Consider the following 23,298-nt stretch of genomic DNA (forward strand, 5'->3'; position numbering starts at 1 on the left):
AAGATATTATGGGGAGCTTTTTTCAAGTTATTATGGGGAACTAATGGATTAATTTCTGGTGGTTTCCATCTAGTTCTAAACTCCATATAGTCCAGAAATTAGACCCCCCTGCTGCCCCAGGCAACCCCCCTACTGCCTCTGCCTCTTTTGGGGTGGAGTTAAACAATTCTACATGCAAAGGCTGCTAAAAGTTTGGAATTCTCGTCCACGAATGGCAATTGATGCTGGATTAATTGTTAATTTTAAAATTGAGAATAATAGATTTCTACCAAAAGTGTTGAGGGATGTGGGTCTGAGGTTAGATTAGGAAATTAGGGATATGGGTCCGTCATAATCTCATTGAAAGTGTTATGACTGTGAGGAGGGCAGAAATTACCTCTGATTCTTCCTCTCCGGGTCTGACAGTAGCAGGGTTTTCTCCTGTGATTTTAGCGGGGATGTGGTTTGCCAGTACTGCAGGAATACCACTATCACTTTCAGATTTAAAGAATCAGTCAGACAGGCATTCTTTTTTTTTAAAAAAAGTGTTTTATTACAAACGTATATAAAAAAAGTTACAGCACATAACCAACCCGGGAAATAGGCTTCCCAAAAATCAACTAAACAGTTTGTACAAACTTTTCCCTTTTTAGCTTCTACTTCATACAGGTCACCCAACCAGGCCACTACCCCCGGTGATGTTGCTGACCGTCACTCCACTAAGAGTCGTCGCCGGACAATCAGAGAGGTGAAGGCCACAACATCGGCCTTCCTCCTTTCCATGAGCTCCGGCTTCTCTGAAACCCCAAATATCGCCACCAAAGGGAATGGGTCCACCACCTCCCCCCACCAAGCTTGCTAAGACTGCAAACGCTCCCGCCCAGATTCTCCCAAACTTTTCGCAGCCCCAGAACATGTGTGCGTGATCTGCTGACCCCCGCTCACATCTCCCACATTCATCTGCCACCTCCTGGAAGAACCCACTCATTCTTGCCAGAGTCATATGTACCCTGTGTACAACCTTAAACTGTATCAGGCTCATCCTTATGAACGAGATCACGATTACCCTACACAATTGATATCCCCTCCCAACTCCCTTCCCATTTTTCCTTGATCTTCACCCGCTAACCTCCCTGCTCTCCCTGCCACCTGTGTGTGTGTATATATCTCCAATTCTACCCTCTCCTTCAACATCCGGAAGAAGTAGTAGCTCCAGCAGGTGGCAACCTAGGAAATCCTTCCAAACCTTTCTTGTAAGATCCCTTATCTGCAGGTACCTGAACTTGCTCCCTTTCGGGAGCTCTACCCTCTCTCTCAGCTCCTCCGTACTGGCAAACCCTTCTCCAAATACAAATCTCTCACCTTGACCAGCCCCACCACTCCACCTCCTATACATGCTAACCATCCCCCTCCCCCCAGCTAAAACTCACGATTTTTCACAGCGGCGTTAACACTGACATCCCCATCATCCTAAAATGCCTCTTCAACTGGTTCCAAATCTTCACCGTGGGCAGCACCAATGGGCTCCCTGAATACTTACTTACTGCCATTAGCAGCACTGCTGTCCCATACCCCTTAAGCTGGGTCCCTTACAAGATTACTCCTCCATTCTAACACATTCAACCCCCTCTCCTTCCCACCATCGCTGCACCTTTTCCACATTTGCTGTCCAATAATAATGAAGCAGGTTCGGCAAAGCCAACCCCCCTGCTGCCTCTGCCTCTAGCAGGGTCCTCCTAACCCATGGCACCTTCCCTGCCCATACAAAGTCCGAAATAATCATGTTCAGCTCTTCTAGCGCCTGCCTCTTTACTTTCTCCAGCTGAGGAAACTCCAGCTCGCCCAGTCCGTATCTTCAATATTTCCCAGGACGTGGCCTGCCTCCGTAACTGGTGCGCTAGTATTCAACTCACCTTCTCCCCATACTCGTACTGCTCCCCTCTTGCTCTACGCAGCTGCCCTACCGCACTCCCTGTTGCCAGCCTATCGAATTGCTTCTTCCTCCTCGCCAATCCCTCCATGGTAGCACCCTCGAATACTCCCTGTCCACCTGTCACACTCATTAAACAAAATACCCCTCCCATTCTGATACAACTCCACATAATCGCCACCCACACCTTGTCACAAAAGCCTCCATCTGCCAACTACCCTGAATCAAACCTCCACCCCGGCCTCTGCTCTGGTCCCAGTTTAAGCCAAATCTCCAGCCAGTGGGGCACGTGGTCCAAAATCAATATCCCCGTGTACTCCCCCCTCCGTCCAACCAAAATCTCCTCGCTTATCACAAAATAGTCAATCCTGGAATACACCTTATTCCATATGAGAAAAAGGAATACTCCCTTCTTAAAGCACTACGGATCTACCATAGAGGAAGGACTGATCCTTTCCATAAATCCACCCAGCTCCTTTGCCATTCGTACTCTACCCATTGACCTGGGGCTTGGACTATCCACCTTCGGCTCTCGGATACAGTTGAAATCTCCTCCAATAATCAACTGGTACGTGGCCAAGTCCGGGATTGGTGCCAGCAACCCTCTCTCAAAACCCACATCATCCCAATTCGGTGCATACACGTTCACCAACACCGCTGACATCCCTTCCAATACCCAACTCCACAATCGCGTATCTCCCACCCGGGTCCCTCACTTCCTTCGTGCTCACAAACCCCATTTTCTTGCAAATTAAAAATTGCCACGCCCAGTGACATTGAATCAAATCATAAGTGGAAAACCTGCCCAGCCCACCCCTTTAATGGCGTAACCTGATCCTCGCGCAGTGGTGGTTCTCCTGCAGAAAGCCCACCTCTGCTTTCAAGATTCTGAGGTGCACAAACACCCATGATCTTTTAACTGGTCCATTGAGTCCATGCACGTTTCACGTTACCAGCCTTACCGGAGGCTTGCACCTCCATTCTCTTCTACTGTCTACCATCCTCCCCACTTAATTCCAGCCCCGGTAATTCCACCCTGTACCTAGCCCATCTCAGATGGCCCCCTTCTCCGCCTCTCCCCCCCTCCCTCCCCTGCCACGGAGCGTCAAACCCCCTCCCACGGCCCACCTCTCTACGCCTTCACCCCCACTTCACTTCCGTGCACCGGCAGTACTTAATCATCCTGAACTCCAGGTCACATCCCCAAGAGTAAACAAACGAGATCAAACACAAACAGCCCTATTAAACAAGAAGGGGGGCGCGGGATGGGGACATCCATCCCCGCAAACGTTTCACCACTGCTACTCTTTATCAACCCAACAATAAACAACAAATCCGAAAAAGAACCCCCTCCAGACCAAAGGAAAAGAAAATCCCTCAATCCCTACCCACACTTAAACCATATTCCCAACCATTACAAAATGCCAGCACCCCAGTTGCCCAGGTTTTTCAACTCCGTTCTCCCCCAGTTTATGCTCATTGATGAAGTCCCCGGCCTTCAAACATCACCCAGAACTTCGCCGGGTAGAGCATCTCAAACCTTATCTGTAGCCGCTACAGCTCCGCTTTGGCCTTGTTGAACCCTGCACACCGTTTCACCAACTCTGCTCCAATGTCCTGATATATCTGCTCCAGTGGGGAGCTTGCTGAGAATGAGATGAAGTATTGCAGCAAGGAAGATCACAGAGTGTTGGTGCAATGACACAGCCATGCTTGAGACAGTCCGGCCATTTGGGTCTGTGGTGGATCTGTTTGTCAGGATCACGTTTTGCATTCATCGTGGAGCAAGTGGAGGATGGTGAGAAACATTTGGGGGCAGGCGAAACTGAGGTCGATGCTCCATAATCCCTAGCAGTTGACCATGTCGAAGGTCTTTGTGACTGACAACCGGGTAATATCACTAATTACTGCAGTTGAACCTGTCTCCTTTTTTGGACATGATCACGATTATGGCATCAGAGAACTCCTAGCATGATGTTCTTCCAGTTAAGGGAAGTTAGATCCTATATTCACACCATGTGTTTCTCTGCTATATTTTAGTGCTTTGGCGGGGACTCCATCTGTTCCTGATGCCTTGTTCTTTAGCTGTTGCACCTTTCTACTGTGTGCCAGGTTGGGGTTGTGCTGAAGCCGTGGCAGGTAGCATGCTTCAAGATGCAATCGAGGACACTCGTGTTGAAGACAGGGTATCTGTTAAGAAGGTCTTCGAAGTGCTCCTTGCAGCGGATTCTGACTGCCTTCTCTGTTCTTGATGAACACCTATGTTCTTGGCCAGCAGTGGGGTCGGTACAAGGGCCGTAGGTGGTCTTGACTGTACTAAAAATGCTTTACGCGTCATAGTTGTTGGCTAACTGTTTGATCTTCTGCACTTTCTCCACCCACCATCTGTTCTTGAGGTCATGGTTTTCTTTGCTGGACTTCAGATGACTGTTGAGTTGCTTTCTTGCTCTCGTGTTGGGTTGCGTATTCAGGTTCAGAAAGGCCTTGCACTTGTGGCTTATGAGCTCCTAGACCACCGAGGCATTCTCATCAAATCAGCCTTGGTGTTTCTTGGCCGACTGACCAAGCATTTCTTCACAGGTGTTGATTATGGAGGACTCGAGGGCAGACTAGGTATTGCGGACACTGCATCTGGTTGGCAGTAAGGTGTTGGCTGAATAGGGCTCTTACTTTTTATTTTTTCAGTATGAACAAAATAATATGAAACAATTTATTCAGGTTACAATGACAAAGAACACAACAAAAATTCAAAAGCACCAAATTAACTTAACCCCCCAACATTAAACTAGACCCCTTAATAACTGGCGGTGACTAGCTCTTTAAAAAAGGAAATGAATGATTGCCATCTTCGGTTGAACACTTTTACCGACTCTGTAATGGTGTACTTGACCGTCTCCAAATGGAAAATGACATGAGGTCACCCAACGAGGCCGAGGCACTGGATGGAATTAGGAGACCTCTACCCAAGTGGAACATCATATCCCCCTCCCCCCCACTATAGTGCTGTCGAGTCTGATAAACCAAAAATGGCGACTAGCGATGCAGATTGACATTAAGTATCGTTGACATGGTGTTGAAGAAAGAGACCTAAATGCTTACTAACTTGGAACAAGAACAGAACATATGTGTGTAGTTAGCATGGCACCCAAAAATAATGCTCACACCTGTCCTCCACCCCAGAGAAAAATCCACTCGGGGTCTGGCTGTATATGCACAAAATATTCCCCCCACCAGATCCGGCCAAAGACAAAATCATCTTCAACAGGGTGGAGGCTGGCGTCAAGGGGAAAAGAAGGAAAAGCCTTGCGTGGAAAATCGTAAATCTGCAAGTATCTGAACAGACTGGAACCAGGGAGTTGAAATTTCTCCAACAGCTTCAAGCCAGGAAACCGTCCCTCCACAAACAAGTCCCCAAGCCTCTTCAAACCCTTCCCTTCCCTTGACCTAAGAGGAGCTATAGACTTTAAGTCTAAACCCGCTGGCAAACAGAGGTGATTATTGCAGATAGGTGCCAGCAAAGACATGGAACTTAGCACTGCTGCCTCTCGGCACGGAGGAGCCAGGTTCGATCCTGGACCCGGGTCACTGTCCGTGTGAAGTTTGCACATTCATCCTGTGTCTGTGTGGGTCGCACCCCCACAAACCCAAAGATGTGCAGGATAGTTAGATTGGCCATGCTAAGTTGCCCCTTAATTGGAAAAGAAAGAATTGGGTGCTCTAAATTTATTTAAATAAAATGCTGTCTGAGCTGCTTCCAGATTCTCAGGCTGGATGTCACTCCCGAATTTGAGGAAAATCTTGTCGGTGAAAACAGCTGCGGTGCAGTTACTAATGCACCAAGGCTAGAACCCTTACAAGAACTCGCCTCCATTTGCCCCCATGTGGAACCCAGATCACTACACTACTCTATACCTTCTAAACCAGGGGCTGGTTTAGCACACCGGGCTAAATCGCTGGCTTTTAAAGCAGACCAAGGCATGCCAGCAGCACGGTTCAATTCCCGTACCAGCCTCGCTGAACAGGCGCCGGAATGTGGCGACTGGGGCTTTTCACAGTAACTTCATTGAAGCCTACTCGTGACAGTGAGCGATTTTCAAATATTGGCTGCCAAAAAGTAAAATAATAATTGGGTAAAAACCAAACCTCCTGAATGTCCATCTCTCTGAAGGAAAGCCCTACAGATTCTTGGGAGCTTTCCCATCCAAATAAATGAAGACACTAACTTACGTTTGACAAAGAAGGACTTGGGGAGAAAAGTCGGGAGACATTGAAACTTAATAGTCTAGATCCTGCCTGCCAAGGACAAGGGGATGTTGTCCACTTCTGTAAGTCAGATTTGACCCTATTAACCAGACTGGTATAATTTAATTTATGGAGCAAAGCCTAATCATGGGCCACCCGGATTCCCAGATAACGGAAACTATATCTGGCAAAGCGAAAAGGTAATGTCCCCAGATAGGCTCCCCTCCCCTGGGGTTAACCGGGAAACATTCGCTCTTATCCAGATTTAACTTCTACCCAGAGAAGGAGCCAAAGCTCCCAAGCAGGTTCATTATTTCATCCACAATGGATACTGGGTCCATAATATAAAGAAGCAGGTCATCGTGTACAAGGGACCCAGGGACACCCTTTGCTCATCCCCTCCCCGATTTATCCCTCTTCACTTACTGGAAGATCTTAAGTGCTATGACAAGCGGTTCTGTTGCCAGAGCAAACAGGAGCAGAGATGATGAGCAGACATGCCTGCCTCATGCCCCTATTCAGAGAAAAGTAGTCTGAATTCAAAGCATTTGTGCGAACACCAGTAGTGGGGAGGCCCTATACAATAAACCAATCCAGGATATAAACTTTTATCCAAATCCAAACCTCCTAGAGATATCCCCACTCCTCCCTGTCAAACAAAAGGGAAAATGCTGGAAAATCTCAGCAAGTCTGGCAGCATCTGTAGGGAGAGAAAAGAGCTAATGTTTTGAGTCCGATGAGTCTTTGTCAAAGCTCAGCTGCCAGACTTGCTGAGATTTTCCAGCATTTTCCCTTTCGTTTCAGATTCCAGCATCCGCAGTAATTTGCTTTTATCCACCCTGTCAAACACTGTTCCAACATCTAGGGAAACAAACATCTCCGGTTCAGGCACCGAAGAGGGGGAAAGAGGACAACATTTAATAGACGCAGTGTATTGGCTGACAATTGCCAACCCATGACAAAGCTTGTCTGGTCTTCTGAGATCACCTCTGGGAGGCAGGGCTCCAATCGCAACGCCAGCACTTTTGCAAGTAACTTAGCACCTGCATTTAAAAGCGAAATAGATCAGTCCGACCCAGGTTCTGTAGGATCCTTGTCTTAAGGATCAGGGAGATAATGGCCTGCGCAATGAACCCAGCGACAAAGGATCGTTGAACATATCTAAAATCAGATGGTCCAGGGGCGGCAGAGTGGCACAGTCCCAGCCCCGGGTCTTCGGCACCATGAGCAGGAGTGCTAACCACTGCGCCACCATGCCGCACTCTGCAAACGTCTTTGAAACTCAATGGGGACGCCATCCTGGCCAGGAGCTTTACCCGCCTGCTTCAACCCGATGCGTTTCCTAATTTCTTCTCGGCCCAACACGAATTCCACCTTTTCCACCTTTCCACCAACTGGGTGGATAACCCATCCAAAAAATCCGTCGTGGCCAAACTCTCTGGGGTCTTCGATCTATAGAGATCCTGATAAAATGTTTCAGAAGTCGCATTGGCCTGAGGTTGAGTGGAAACCAGGCTGCCACTCGTGTCCCTTATCTGCACAATCTCTCGGGAAGCCTTTTGCTGTCTCAGCTGGTGAGCTAAAAGGTGCCAGTGTTCATAAAATACACCCCTTCAATATCGCAGCTGGCCCCACCGTTTTATCCGTTGATCATTCAAATTGTCTCTGCAGCTTTTTACTACTCGCCAGCAATTCCGGACTTGGTGCAAGTATGCACTGGTGGTTCACCTCAAGGATGGAGTCCATCAACCTCTGCTGCTCCGCCCTTGCTTTCTTTTTCCATGTGCGCTTTGTAGGAAATTATCTCCCCAATAACCACTTTAAGGGCTTCTCAAAGAGTGAAATGTGAGATAGACTAACTTTTATTAAATTTATTATTTTCACCAATGGCGTTCACAAATTCTCTTGTCTGCTAATGATGCCGTATCCAAGCTCCATGGCGGATGCTGGTAGGGACCTGACTTGTGCCAATCAACAAAATGTCGGGCATGGTCTGAAATCACAATCGACGAGTAACCCTACCCCCTCCATCAAAGGAAGGGAGGCACATCTGCCATAACAATGTCCATACGGTGGACATGGGAGAAGGGGGGGGGGGGGGGGGGGGGTTTGTTCTCTCTCTCTCTTCTCTCTCTCCCCCCCCCCCCCCCCCCCCCCTCCCCCCCAAAACATCTGCTCCATGAAAACCAACAACGCCCAAAATAAGCCAGTGCAAATCCAAATCTGGGATGGAGCCAAGCAGCTTATTGATAAAACCTGTATCGCCCCAGTTTGGAGCCTTGACAAACATAGGATCACCGAGGTGCCTGCTAAACACCCACAAACAATAACATGTCTACCATTGGGTAGACAGCTAAGATCTTAGCGGCAGAAAACGGAACCCTTTTATTAAAACTGCTGCACCTCAGGCCCCACCATGAAAGCCGGAATGAAAAGAAACACATCAGCATTTAAACTTCAAGGTGAGCAAATGTCCTCGTCCTATTCACTGGGACATTCAACTCCCTAACATTCCAGTAACCAAACAAATTAGGGGTCATCCATTTCCCCCAAGAGGAATTATTCAACAGGTACAGAGAAAGTACAGAAACCAGGCCCACCCAAGCTGGCCGCCCAACCTACGAACAGAATTGAAAGAAAAGTCTGCAGTCACTGTCAGCAAGCTACCCCCCTCCCCAGACACTACTCCACCCAAATATGAATGTAGAAAACAGTATGGCGAACATAAAGCCACTAAAACCTACTTCTAATAAATCCAATCGCTCACGGTGGTTCATTGGATGGATCTTCTGTCGGAGTGAAAAATATTCTGTGGGAGTTGAGCCTTCCATCCCATTTGGCAACCCCACAACTCTGATATTTTGCCTCCTAGACCAATTCTCCAAATCATTTATTTTGGCCTTCAATGCTTTATTCGTCATTAGAGATGTCTCCATTTCTGGAGAGACAATCTGGTCGCTATGCCTTGAAAGGGCCACCTCAATGCCTTGTATCGTGCCAAAAGAATGGGAGCCAAGGCCTCTTCCATCAATTTATAGAGGTCCCCCGACACTGCAGTGTTTGTCAAATTCTGCTGACAAAAGTGCTTGTAAGCATCTCGACTGTTAGTGGAGTGGCCGGATTCACGCAGGCTGCCTCCACCATTTTCTCCACCGATAAGCCCTGAGAAGCCTCGAATTCAGTCGACGGCCGACTACTTTCAGACTTTTTTTCCCTCGGTTTTCTAGGCATGTCACCTATGTGAGTACCTTATTCCATTAAACAAGTAGGATTTTAAATGACAAAAGCCTCTGAAACTAAGTGAAAGGACTATCAGGGCTGGGTTAGCTCAGTGGGCTAGACAACTGGTTTGTGATGCAGAACAAGGCCAGCAGCGCGGGTTCAATTCCCATACCAGCTGAGAATTCTGAATTCTCCCTCTCTGTACCCAAACAGGCGCCAAGGGGCTTTTCAAAGTAACTTAATTGCACTGTTAATCAAAGTAACTTAATTGCACTGTTAATCAAAGTAACTTAATTGCACTGTTAATCAAAGTAACTTCATTGCACTGTTAATGTAAGCCTACTTGTGACAATAAAAGATTTATTTATTTAAAGTAACAGAACCCTAGCGGGAGCCACCTCATGCGCGTCTTTCCCCCTACATAACGCCACCAGAAGTCCTTGAATAGGGATCTCTTATCACGATCTTTTGAGAGCCTCCATAGAACCACAGAATCCCTACAGTACAGAAGGAGGCCATTCAGCCCATTGAGTCTGCATGACGCTCTGAAAGATCACCCTACCTAGGCCAACTCCCCACTCTATCCCTGTAACGCCACCTAACCTGCATATCTTCGGGCACTAAGGGGCAATTTAGCATGGCCAATCCATTTAACCTGTACATCTTTGGACTGTGGGAGGAAACCAGAGCACCTGGAGGAAACTCTCACAGACAGGGGAGAAAGTACAAACTCCACATCAGGCCAGAATTGAACCCAGGTCCCTAGCATTGAGACGGCAGTGCTAACCACTGTGCCAATGTGTCATCTCTGTGTTGGTTTCCCTGTGGCATTGTTTCTGCAGCTTTGGGGCTACATTGATGGCGATCATAATGTGGATTAGACAGTACTCCAGCACTCATCGGCTCCTGTCATGGCCTACTCCCATTCCTAACTGAATGGACACAGCAAGAAAGCAAACCGTTGTTTAAGATAAATTAAATAATCCTGACATTAAAAGTGAAGTGCCAACAAGTGGCACAGGTTGATAGTTGACCAAAACCAATGTATACATATTATTGAAGTCCACTGAGATGTGTGAAAGAATTGTTTTGGATAGAGTTTCTGTGTACAGTTTTTTTTGAGACTATGAATAATTAATTGGATGTAGCAGTGTGGTGAGTGACATCAGGTGATGGAAGTTTTCTTCAGACCACTTGATATCGTTGTACTTTGTATCTATAAGATATTCTGAAGCAGATTCCATATAAATATGGTAGATTTATTTTGGCAAAGGCAAAGCAGTAGGCAGCTGTAGGCTGCACTTCGAAATAATTATCCTCTAAAGCAAAACAAGCCTGCATGGTTTGCTATCATTCTGAACCTTGTTTTTTTTTTTTTTAAATAATTTTTATTGAGAAATTTTGATTTTATACAACAATAACGCACCGTAGTAAAATACCGAAAATAACAATAATATTAACAATCATATACATTCGCCCCAGCCCCATGAACAACCCAGCATTTTAACAACAACGCAAATTAACACACTATAAAGTTACAGAATAAACACTACAATAATGCACCCCCCCCGGGTTGCTGCTGCTATTGACCCAGTTACCTATCTCTGAGCCAGGAAGTCCAGAAAAGGCTGCCATCGTTTATAGAACCCTTGTATTGATCCTCTCAGGGCAAATTTGACCTTTTCCAATTTTATAAATCCCGCCATGTCACTGATCCAGGTCTCCACGCTTGGGGGCCTTGCATCCTTCCATTGTAACAGAATCCTTCGACGGGCTACTAGGGACGCAAAGGCCAGGACACCGGCCTCTTTCGCCTCCTGCACTCCCGGCTCCACCCCAACCCCAAAATTCGCGAGTCCCCACCCTGGTTTGACCCTGGATCCAACCACCCTCGACACCGTCCCCGCCACCCCCTTCCAGAATTCTTCCAGTGCTGGGCATGCCCAGAGCATATGGGCGTGGTTCGCAGGACTCCCCGAACATCTGGTGCACCTGTCCTCACCCCCAAAGAACCTACTCATCCTAGTCCCGGACATATGGGCCCGGTGCAGCACCTTAAATTGGATGAGACTAAGCCTCGCACATGAGGAGGAGGAGTTGACTCTCTCCAAGGCCTCCGCCCAAGTCCCATCCTCTATCTGCTCCCCGAGTTCCTCCTCCCATTTAGCCTTCAGCTCCTCCACTGACGACTCCTCCACCTCCTGCATTACCTTATAGATGTCAGACACCTTCCCCTCTCCTACCCACACCCCCGAAAGCACTCTGTCCATCGTCCCCTGCGAGGGCAGCAAAGGGAATCCCTCTACCTGTCGCCTAGCAAACGCCTTTACCTGCAGGTATCTGAAGATGTTCCCCTGGGGAAGGCCAAATCTATCTTCCAGTTCCCCCAGGCCCGCAAACCTCCCGCCAATAAACAGGTCCCTCAATTTGCTGATGCCTGCCCTTTGCCATCCCCTGAATCCCCCATCCGTGTTCCCCGGGATGAACCGATGGTTGCCACCCAGTGGAGCCTCCATCGAGCCCCCTGTTTCCCCCCGATGCCGTCTCCACTGTCCCCAGATTCTTAGGGTCGCCGCCACCACCGGGCTCGTGGTAACCCTCTTGGGGGAGAGCGGCAACGGTGCCGTTACCATGGCACCCAGGCTTGTACCTCTACATGACGCCATCTCCATTCTTTTCCACGCCGCCCCTCCCCCCTCCATCACCCATTTACGCACCATTGACACATTGGCTGCCCAATAGTACCCCAGAAGGTTGGGCAGCGCCAGCCCGCCTCTATCCCTTCCTCGCTCCAGGAATACCCTCCTCACTCTTGGAGTCCCATGTGCCCACACAAAGCTCAGAATACTGCCGGTCACTCTCCTAAAGAAGGCCCTGGGGATAAATATGGGCAGGCACTGAAAAAGGAACAAGAACCTCGGAAGCACTGTCATTTTGACGGACTGCACCCTCCCCGCCAACGACAATGGCAGCATGTCACACCTCCTGAACTCCTCCTCCATCTGATCTACCAGTCTGGTAAAGTTATGCTTGTGGAGAGTCCCCCAATCCCTGGCCACTTGCACCCCCAGGTACCTAAAGCTCTCCCCTGCCCGCCTAAGCGGGAGCCTACCAATTCCTTCCTCCTGGTCTCTAGGGTGCACCACAAACACCTCGCTCTTGCCTAAGTTTAATTTATAACCTGAGAAGGTCCCAAACTCGGCTAGTAACTCCATCACTCCCGGCATCCCTCCCACCGGGTCCGCCACATACAGTAACAGGTCGTCGGCATACAGCGACACCCTATGTTCCTCTCCACCTCGCACCAAGCCTCTCCACCTCTCTGAATCTCTCAATGCCATCGCCAGCGGCTCGATTGCCAGTGCAAACAACAAGGGGGACAAGGGGCAACCCTGCCTGGTCCCTCGGTAAAGCCGGAAGTACTCCGACCTCCTCCTATTCGTGGCCACGCACGCCATCGGGGCCTCATATAGCAGCCTTACCCATCTAATGAACCCTTCACCAAATCCAAACCTCCCCAACACCTCCCATAGGTACCCCCACTCCACTCTATCGAAGGCCTTCTCCGCATCCAGCGCCACCACTATCTCTGCCTCCCCCTCAATCGCCGGCATCATAATGACATTCAGCAATCTCCGCACATTCGTGTTCAGCTGCCTTCCCTTCACAAAACCTGTCTGGTCCTCGTGCACAACCCCTGGCACACAGTCCTCTATCCTGGTGGCCAGGATTTTTGCCAGCACCTTGGCATCCACGTTGAGGAGAGATATGGGCCTGTATGAACCACACTGCTGGGGGTCCTTGTCCTTCTTTAAAATTAACGAGATCAGCGCCCGTGACATCGTCGGGGGCAAAGTCCCCCCTTCCCACGCTTCGTTGAGTGTCCGCACCAGCAAGGGGCCCACTAGGTCCACAAACTTTTTATAAAATTCCACCGGGAACCCATCCGGCCCCGGTGCCTTCCCTGACTGCATCTGCCCGATCCCCTTAACTAGCTCCTCCAGCTCAATCGGCGCACCCAGCCCCTCCACCTTCTCCTCCTGCACCTTCGGGAAAGAAAGCCTGTCAAGGAACCTCTCCATTCCCCTCCTCTCCCCCGTTGGCTCCGACTGGTACAGTTCCCCGTAAAAGTCCTTGAAGACCTCATTCACCTCTACCCCCTTCCGCACCACATTCCCACTCTTGTCTCTCACTCCAGCAATCTCCTTAGCCGCATCCCGCTTACGGAGCTGATGAGCCAGCATCCTACTCGCCTTTTCACCATGTTCGTACACTGCCCCTTGTGCCTTCCTCCACTGTGCCTCAGCCTTTCTAGTGGTCAGCAAATCAAATTTAGCCTGCAGGCTGCACCTCTCCCCCAACAGTCCCTCCTCTGGTGCCTCTGCATACCTCCTGTCCACCTCCAGCATCTTTCCCACCAGTCTATCCCTCTCACTCCTCTCGCTCCTCTCCCTGTGTGCCCGGATGGATATCAGCTCCCCACGAATTACTGCCTTCAGGGCTTCCCAGACCTGAACCTCCCCCGTATCATTCACCTCAAGGTACCCCTCAATACTTGCCCGGACCCTCCTACACACCTCCTCCGCCAACAACCCCACATCCAACCGCCACAACGGACGTTGGTCTCGCACCTCCCCCATTTCCAACTCTATCCAATGCGGAGCGTGGTCAGAGATTGCAATGGCCGAATACTCGGCCTCCTCCACTCTCGGAATCAGTCCCCTACTCACCACGAAGAAATCTATCCGAGAGTAGACCCTATGTACGTGGGAGAAGAAAGAGTACTCACGTGCCCTCGGCCTCACAAACCTCCATGGATCCACTCCACCCATCTGATCCATAAACCCTCTCAGTACCTTGGCCGCCGCCGGCCTCCTACCCGTCCTAGAGCTGGACCGATCCAGTGAAGGATCCAACAACGTATTAAAGTCCCCCCCTATGATCAGACCTCCCGCCTCCAGATCCGGGATCCGTCCCAACATACGCCTCATAAAGCCCGCATCGTCCCAATTTGGGGCATACACACTAGCCAGTACCACCTTCTCTCCTTGTAGCCTGCCCCTAACCATCACATACCTACCCCCCTTATCCGCCACCACCTCCGATGCCTCAAACAACACATTTTTCCCCACCAGAATCGCCACTCCCCGGTTCCTCACATCCAACCCCGAGTGGAAAACCTGCCCCACCCATCCCTTCCGCAGGCGGACCTGGTCCGCCACCCTCAGGTGGGTCTCCTGAAGCATTGCCACATCCGCCTTTAGCCCCTTCAGGTGAGCCAGTACCCTTGACCGCTTCACCGGCCCATTCAACCCTCTCACATTCCAGGTGACCAACCGGATCAGAGGGCGTCCCGCCCCCCTCCCCCGTCGGCTAGCCATAGCCCGTCGACTGCCCGCCCCAGGCCAGCGTCCCCTGCTCGACCCCGTCCCCATAGCGACAACCCCTCACCTCTGTCCCCCCAGCCCCCACCAGCTCCTTCTTGACCCTACCAGCAGCAACCCGGTATTCCCCTTTCCCCCCTCCCTTCCCCCCCAGGCTAGGAACCCTCCCAGCCGCGAACCGTCCTCCATTGTACTTCCGTGGGTCAGCTAACTTCTGCTGACCCCGGAAACTCCCGCCAATAGCCCGACCCCTCCCAAAGTGGGATCATCCCCCAATCTATCCCTCCTCCTGGCACCGCTCCAGCGCGGGGAAGAACCAGTTAAGGCCCCACCTCCCCCGTCACCATCTCCGCCCCCCCAGCCCCGCAGCGCGGGAAACCAGAGGAAAGCCCGCGCTTTCGCCCTGCCCCACCACACCCTTCTGACGCAGCTCCCAAATATCAGCCCCCCTCCATACCCCCACTCCGACATAGAATACAACATACCCCCCCGACCCTCCCCGCAAGATACACAGCCCAAACAATGCCCCAAGGACAAAAACAAAAACATAGCAGAACAACCCCCCCGTAAATAACCATATCAAAATTGCAAAAGTACTAAAACAAGAAGAAAAAAACAGAAGAAAAAGAGAACACAGCAACAGCCGAATCCAGCACTAATATCTTACAGCCGACCGCGCAACCCCCAACCCCTAGTTCAAGTCCAGTTTCTCCGTCCGCACGAAGGCCCACGCCTCCTCCGGGGAATCGAAATAATGGTCCCGGTCCGAATAAGTTACCCACAGGCGCGCGGGCGGCAACATTCCGAACTTTATCTTTGAAAGCACCTCTTTCGTCCGATTAAATCCGGACCGCCGCTTAGCCACCTCCGCACTCCAGTCCTGGTAGATCCGCACGACCCCATTCTCCCAATTGCTGCTCTTCACCTTCTTGGCCCAGCGCAGCACGCAGTCCCGATCACTGAACCGGTGGAACCTCACCCAGCACCGCACGCGGGGGTTCATTCTCCTTAGGCCTCCTGGCCAGTACTCTGTGTGCTCCCTCCAGCTCCAGGGGCAAATGGAGAGACCCGGCCCCCACTAGCGAACCCAGCATTACAGCCACATAGGCTGTCAGGTCCGATCCCTCCAGCCCCTCCGCAAGGCCCAAGATCCGCAGGTTTTTCCGCCTCATGCGGTGATCCAGCTCCTCGAAGCGTTCCTGCCACTTCTTGTGGAGTGCTTCGTGCCCCTCCACCTTACTCCCGAGGACCACGGCCTCCTCCTCTCGTTCAATGGCCTGCGTCTGCAACTTCTTGATGGCAGCACCCTGGGTGGACTGAATCTCTGACAGCCTTCTGTTTGTTTCCTGCAGAGAGCTCAGTACTTCATCCTTGAATTCTTTAAAGCAGCGCAGGAGATCAGTTTGTTGTTTCTGGGCCCAGAGTCTCCACTCCCCTGGAGCTTTGTCGGTGGCCATCTTGGATCCCTTCCCCCGTTTTTTCTGAGGAGCTGCTGCTGTTTTTTCCACCTTTCCACTCCGAGTTCGAGTCATGGACTGCAGGGAAAGTCGTTCAGCACACCTTCCCCTACCGGGAGACGTCGAAAAATTTCCGTTTTGGGCTCTCAAAAGAGCCGAAAAATCTCTTTAAAACGGGAGCTCCCACATGTGTGGCTTATTGCTGCATAACTGCCACCGGAACATCATTCTGAACCTTGTTGCTTATTTATATTAACTGAATAAGTTTGTTCTTTTGACCTTTATAAGTGTCACAAATAGGGTTAAATTTACACTGCAATGAAGTTGCTGTGAAAAGCCCCAGTCGTCACACTCCGGTGCCTGTTCGGGTACACAGAGGGAGAATTCAGAATGTCCAATTCACGTAACAGCACGTCTTTCATAACTTGTGGGAGGAAACCGGAGCACCCGGAGGAAACCCACGCAGACACTGGGAGAACGTGCAGACTCTGCAGAGACAGTAAACCCATGTCGGGAATCAAACCCAGGTCCCTGGCGCTGTGAAGCAACAGTGCTAACCACTGATACCATGCCGCCCTCAAGGTGGTGTGTGATTTTTGAAGCAGTACTGGCTTACAATGTGGCAATTCATAAAAATATTTGATGCTCTGAGAAATTCCTACTATAATTGAAGCGTTCCTTCCTAATATATGTTCTTGAGGGGACCCAAAATGTCAGATTTTCAGATACTTGAAAATATTTTTGTGTGAGAGACACAAAAATGGTAGGAGACTGGTAGTTTTTAGGAAGGGCAAAAAGGGGACATGCTTTATACAAGGTTAGCCTTTTATTTTGATCACAGTCCCATTACCAAATTGTCAAAATATAAATATATTATTCATGAAGGCCCTGCCTTCTCAACCTTTCCCCTTGCCTGAGGTGTGGTGATCCTCAGGTTAAATTGCCACCAGTCAGCTCTTCCCCTCAAAGGGGGAAAGCAGTTTATGGTCATCTGGGACTATGGTGACTTGACCTTTACCTATTGGCCAGGATTTTACAGTCAACTATGGTACTCGTCACTGACCTCCAAAAAAGCTGCCAACAAAAATCTAGCGATCTCTGTGATGGATTTCAACTTTCCTAAAATTAATTTGAATCTAGTGCCAAATCAAGGGGACCTGTGGGTGAGAAGGAATACTTGTGTAGTCTACTGTGATAAGTGGCCATTCACATGCAAGTGTTCTCGTGGACAGCAAACCAGGAAGTGAATGCACTAATCATCCTTCACTCTTTGTAACTGTCCGAGATTAAAAATAAAGGATTGTAGCATTCAATTGGTAACTAAAATAGCGTAGACTTTAAAAAAATAATTCAATCTGGAATTTTTATCAGATTGGAAAGAATTGATATTACAAACATGTTTTCCAGAGCCAGCGTGTTTATTCAGCTGCAATTATCACGTAGTATGTTATTAAAAGCTTAATTGCACTTCATTGTTAACTATAGGCCTAACTATTTTGGGGGAGGGGGTTTAATTGTGATTTAACAGAATAAAAGGAGATGTGCTCATCAACTCAGGGATTTCTAATTGATCGCAGTCTGCAAACATGTCAGCAGCACACCCTATGAAGAAACATTGAATCACTGGTAGCAACTTCTGGGTTTCCATATTGAGCCATGCATGTGTGCACTCAATTTCAGGGGAGTAATGATGGTGACCATTAGCAGTTTTGCCATCATTATTATTGCAACGTCTGAGCCCTTTTGATACAAATTCTGTCATTTATTATGTAAACAGTTTCCAGCAACTTCTGAAGCAGTTAAATTTTTTTTTCCTGTTTTAAATATATATATGGTTCTTAAAAGAATCACAGGAAATTAAGTCATTTTACAAATCCAGTAAAGCCAACAGATTATCAAAAAAGTTTCCAATACAACTATGAAGCAATACTCATTTCGATATAAATGAACTTCTGGCCTCTTTTAAACATGAGTAGTGAAGAAGCACCCATACACTAGCTTCACAAACTCATCTTTTCTTCAATTTAAGATTAGAGAATAGCTATGGCACAGATGTCACCATTTCCAACATTCTGGTTCTTTTTTATTAAATATAAATTTATAGTACCCAATTCATTCCCTCCAATCAAAGGGCGATCCAGCACCGCCAACCCACCCAGTCTGCACACCCCCGGGCCGCGGGGGAGAGACCCACGCAAACACGGGGAAAACGTGCAAACTCCACACGGACAGCGACCCAGAGCCGGGACCAAACCCGGGGCCCCGGCGTCGCGAGGCAGCAGGGCCAACCCAACATTCTGGTTCTTGATCTGAATTCTCTCCATAAACTGTAGTAACTGATTATATTCACATGCAAAATATGAGACTACTGTCTTTTCATCACATCTTGAAAGAAAGAAAAATCTTTACATGGCTTCAATCAGGAACAAGTAAAATAGTTTTTTGTATCATTTGATTTAGATGTGCATGCAAGTGAATGTTACTATATGTAGATTCAGCATGCTAAAAGGCTGTTACAAATGATCAAACTGGGACTTGAGTGTTAGAACGTTTGTTTCAGAGTCAGAAAGTGATGGATTTAAGCACCTCTCCAGAGGCTTGGCCGCATAATCTGGGCTAAAGCTCCAGTGCATTTGAGGGAGTTTTGAATAAGACGTTAAATGGTTAGCATTGCTACCTACAGTGCCGAAAACCCGGTGCGATCCTGAAGCAGTTAAATTTTAATACACTTTGCAGGTTCTGCATAATATCATTATGCTAATTTGCCATGCTGCCAACATGAAACTGGACACATTGAAAACCTCAGCATTTCAGGGCTGCTTTGTGAAACATACTCTTGAGTAATAATTTGAATAGGAATACCAATCAGTGTATTCCATTCATGTTTTGGGTGCAATTTAATATTTTGTAGAGTCCTCTGGATAATGGCATTTACAATTCCTGTAACCACTACTGTAAAACATCAGGGCACAGCACAAAGAAATAAAATGTGTGTGGTACATTGGGAAGCAGCAACCTTCCACCACAATTTATTTGACATGTTAAGCATTGCTCCATGCCCTATAGTTTTAGGTCATTGCCCAATACCACCACTTTAAGATTTTTCCTGTGTGTCTAGTCTGAGTTGGCCAGCTCTTCCATTACAGCTGACTCCAATTAAACTTTTGCCTATAATTTACAGCTATCACCAATGAAAAATTAGTTTAAAAAAACCTGACAGTGTCTGCTAACAAGGTTGATCATGGAGAAGAGGAAAGATTTTACTCTTTCAGAAACGTGAAACTACTTGACTTTCAATTGACTTTCTTAAATCATCTGACTGGCTCCTGCATGTGATCACGTATTATCATAGAATTTACAGAGCAAAAGGAGGCCATTCGGCCCATCAAGTCTGCACCGGCTCTTGGAAAGAGCACCCTACCCAAGGTCAACACCTCCACCCTATCCCCATAACCCAGTAACCCACCCAACACTAAGGGCAATTTTGGACACTAAGGGCAATTTAACATGGCCAGTCCACCTAACCTGCACATCTTTGGACTGTGGGAAGAAACCGGAGCACCCGGAGGAAACCCACGCGTACACGGGGAGGATGTGCAGACTTTGCACAGACAGTGACCCAAGCCAGGAATCGAACCTGGGACCCTGGAGCTGTGAAGCAATTGTGCTATCTACAATGCTACCGTGATGCCCCAATTGTGTATTGTGCTAACAGTCAAACTTTTTACTGTAATTTTTAAATTTCATAATCAGTTCCAATCCAAACCGCACCCCCACTACCACCAAACCTCTCTAAAGACAGTGGATCATACAGGGGTCTTTGTCTAGGAACAGGGCCGGCTCAAGGCACCGGCAACTCGGGCAGTTGCCCGGGGCGCCATGTGCCGGGGGGCGCCAGAGACTCTGGTCCCGCGCATGCGCAGTTGGGCCGGTGCCAACCAGCGCATGCGCGGTGGCCGCCCTCCCCCAAGGCGCCCCGCTCGGTCCGCCCCGCTCGGTCCGCCCCCCCCCCCCCCCTCGGGTCCGCCCCCCCCCCCCCCTCTGGTCCCCCCCCCCCCCCCCTCGGGTCCGCCTCCCCCCCCCCCCCCCCCCCCCCCCCCCCTCTGGTCCGCCCTCCCCTCGGTCCCCCCCCCCTCGGTCCGCCCCCCCTCGGGTCCGCCCCCCCCCCCCCTCGGGTCCGCCCCCCCCTCGGGTCCGCCCCCACCCCTCGGGTCCGCCCCCCCCCCCCCCAGGGCGCCGAAGTTCAGCTTGCCCGGGGCGCCAGCAACCCTAGGGCCGGCGCTGTCTAGGAACCAGCAGCTCTCTGCAGTATTCAGCCAAGTCGCCATGTGTGAGCCTACTTGTGTGTGTCAGTCTCAGTGGTGGGAATATTTCAGCTGAGCTCCTGTTTCCACTCCTTAATTATCATCCGTAAACTCCTAGTGAAATGCGCATATAGCTGTTTGTTGAGGACAGGATTGGACTTGGCTGTGATTCATTCGGAATAGCTGCCTTTTGAGGACCGGATTGGACTTGGTTGTGATTCATCCTCAGTTTCTGTTTGGCGAGGACAGGTTTAGACTTGGTTGTGATTCATTCTAAGTTGAACAAGATGCACACAGACAAAATGTAGTTTTTTTGAGTCTGGGAGTCGAACTGCATCACAGCAAGAAGTAAATACTTGCAAGATAAGTGGGATTTCGAGACAGCTGACAGGAAACCTTATTAATGAATCACAAAATATTGTGTTTATTCTTGATCTATCCAAACAAAAGGCAACAAACTCCTTAAGTACTTGTTGGGACTCCTATTTTACCTTTCAATAAGAATTGATAGTCAGGTTGGTGGGATGCGTCAATAATACAACTTTATTGTTAGTTACTTACTGGTATACACTTGAATAAGTACTGAATAAAAACTTAGAAACAAAATACCAAACAATACATTAAAAACGTCAAGCACGTGGCAAAAAGCATAAGTACAAAAATAAATCACTTTAAACACACAGATGATTCATGAATTCAGGAACAAAGGATTGACCAGAGGTTCTATTTTTAAGGGAATTTTTATCTTTGGTTAACCCCCTCATTTACGTTCATTGGCTTCTAATTCTCAGCAGAGACCTCATGGTTTGTTAAATGAATGTCTGTTACCAAGAGGATAACTTGTTAATCAAACACTAGGCATTAATTAAGATTGACTGGTGCCTATCAAAACTAGCTTACATCTGCGTGCGCAGTCTTAGGAAAAGTAGCTGGATATTTTTTCGCACACCTGCCATGTTCTTTTGCTTGGCAGTGACCTAGCTAGAATTGATTAGTTGATTTCACAACAAATACCCGTTCTCAGTACTGAATACACTGGAATACAATGGTTAATTCATTATACAAGAAAATGACTGGATTCCCACAGTCAAGACACTTTTAATATGTTTGCCCATTAGCTGTGCATTTAAATCGCCCCTATACTCTTAGCAATATTACAAAAAACTTTTTTATTCAAATGTACCAATACCTGGTAAAACCTAAGGATTTTGAAGCCTTTCTTCAAGTATGCCATCTACGTACATATGCTTTTTCTTTGTGTTGAAAGAAAAATGGCTTCCTCGGAAATGAAGACTACTCTTTTAATTCATATATCTCTGTTCCACCTGGGTCCAGACAAATACTGCTTATACATTCTGCAGAGAATTTCATGCAACTTGTTTATTGTCTTCGCCGAGTCACTCTTAAATAGCTGCTCTTAAAGAATTACAACCTTAAATGAATAATTAAAGCGGTTCATTTGTTTTAATTCAATGCTGAACTGAGGCAACCCATGTGTTGACTTATATTTTTTATTTGTAGTTAAGCTTGTATCAAATATACTTTCTTATTAAATCTGAAAATAAACTGATGTGTTTCCTTGCAGGTGGTGGCTGGTTCTGAGTGCGATCCAGGCTGTGCCAGACTCGATGAATTTCCATCGAAATGTCCGAGAGGTCAGGCCAGAGCATAAAGGCAAAGGATGGAAAAACTAAGTATGCAACACTCAACCTCTTTAACACATACAAAGGAAAGTCAATAGAGACTCAGAAAAATTCAGGTGAGCCTATTCGGGTTTGTGTATGTAGTTTTGTTAGCAATATCATTAATATTTTTGTCCTCTTTCCCTATGCTTTTTCTTGGGCTATTGAGAAGACAGGTTGATGAGCTGCTCTCTTGCCCTCTTAGTGCCTTTCTTAAATTGGACATTAGGACTCCATTCACCTATTCATTTCTACTGTGGAGGACCATCTATTTTCCTGGTTCTCCTGTTGCTGTAGTGGAAAGTGAGAATATGCGCACAATGACATAAAATTTATCTTCCTGTTACTTGAAATAGCACATCCCAGCAGCAGTGGTTTGTGCTGCCCTATACAGTTTTCATAGTTGGTAATTTAAGGCTGTTCATACTTTATAAACTTCAAAAAATTATAGCTGAAAGCACTGAACTAAATTCAACTTTTAGATATTTTAGATGTTATGCCTGATCGACAAAATTATAAGTTGTTGCGGTGCTTGACCTATGTTTAGCTAAAGAGAAGCATTAATTAACAATCTTGTGGCCAAATAGTGCCGGCAGTCATGGCTAGTTCTGAGCAGAAGTCTGCGCCCAGATTATTAGTAATTTAGTTACGATGCTGAGAAATTTTGTAAAGGAAATTATGTTTTATTAGATACTTTGTTGCAAATGTAAATGAAGTCAGTAGTGCAGAATAAAGTTTCACATCCTTTGGATCTTCATAGTTGTGCTCTAATCCAAACTATTATCTGGTCATTGTCGACAGTTACAGCACGCCATGGGTTGCAGAGCTTGGGAAAAGTGGCCAGCTCACGACGCATACCACCGCCTGCCAATCTTCCCAGCCTCAAAGCAGAGAATAAGGGAAATGATCCCAACGTGAATATCATACCAAAGGATGGATCAGGTTGGGTCACTAAATCTGAACAGCAAGAGGAGAGGTACATGAAGGTGTCTTCTTAGAATCTTATTGCGTGAAATACACAAACTATAGAAATTAATGAGCATGTTCTTTTCAATATAGCTTGTAAAGCATGCTGATCTATTTATCATGACCAAAAGT

General features: G+C 48.0%; 1 protein-coding gene across 7 annotated transcripts in view; it reads left to right on the top strand.

The window, feature by feature from the left end:
* The window catches only part of prrc2c (proline-rich coiled-coil 2C), a 126,434-nt gene that overhangs the window by 22,308 nt on the left and 80,828 nt on the right, over positions 1 to 23,298 (top strand). For all 7 annotated transcript variants that reach the window (XM_038794946.1, XM_038794942.1, XM_038794943.1 and 4 more), the window contains exons 2-3: positions 22,104 to 22,277; positions 23,002 to 23,176. In XM_038794946.1, coding sequence (XP_038650874.1) covers positions 22,163 to 22,277; positions 23,002 to 23,176 — 290 coding nt within the window. In that variant the 5' untranslated portion in view covers positions 22,104 to 22,162. The remainder of the gene's footprint in view (positions 1 to 22,103; positions 22,278 to 23,001; positions 23,177 to 23,298) is intronic.

This window comes from Scyliorhinus canicula, chromosome 4, assembly GCF_902713615.1.
Source record: "Scyliorhinus canicula chromosome 4, sScyCan1.1, whole genome shotgun sequence".
NCBI classification, from domain to species: domain Eukaryota; kingdom Metazoa; phylum Chordata; class Chondrichthyes; order Carcharhiniformes; family Scyliorhinidae; genus Scyliorhinus; species Scyliorhinus canicula.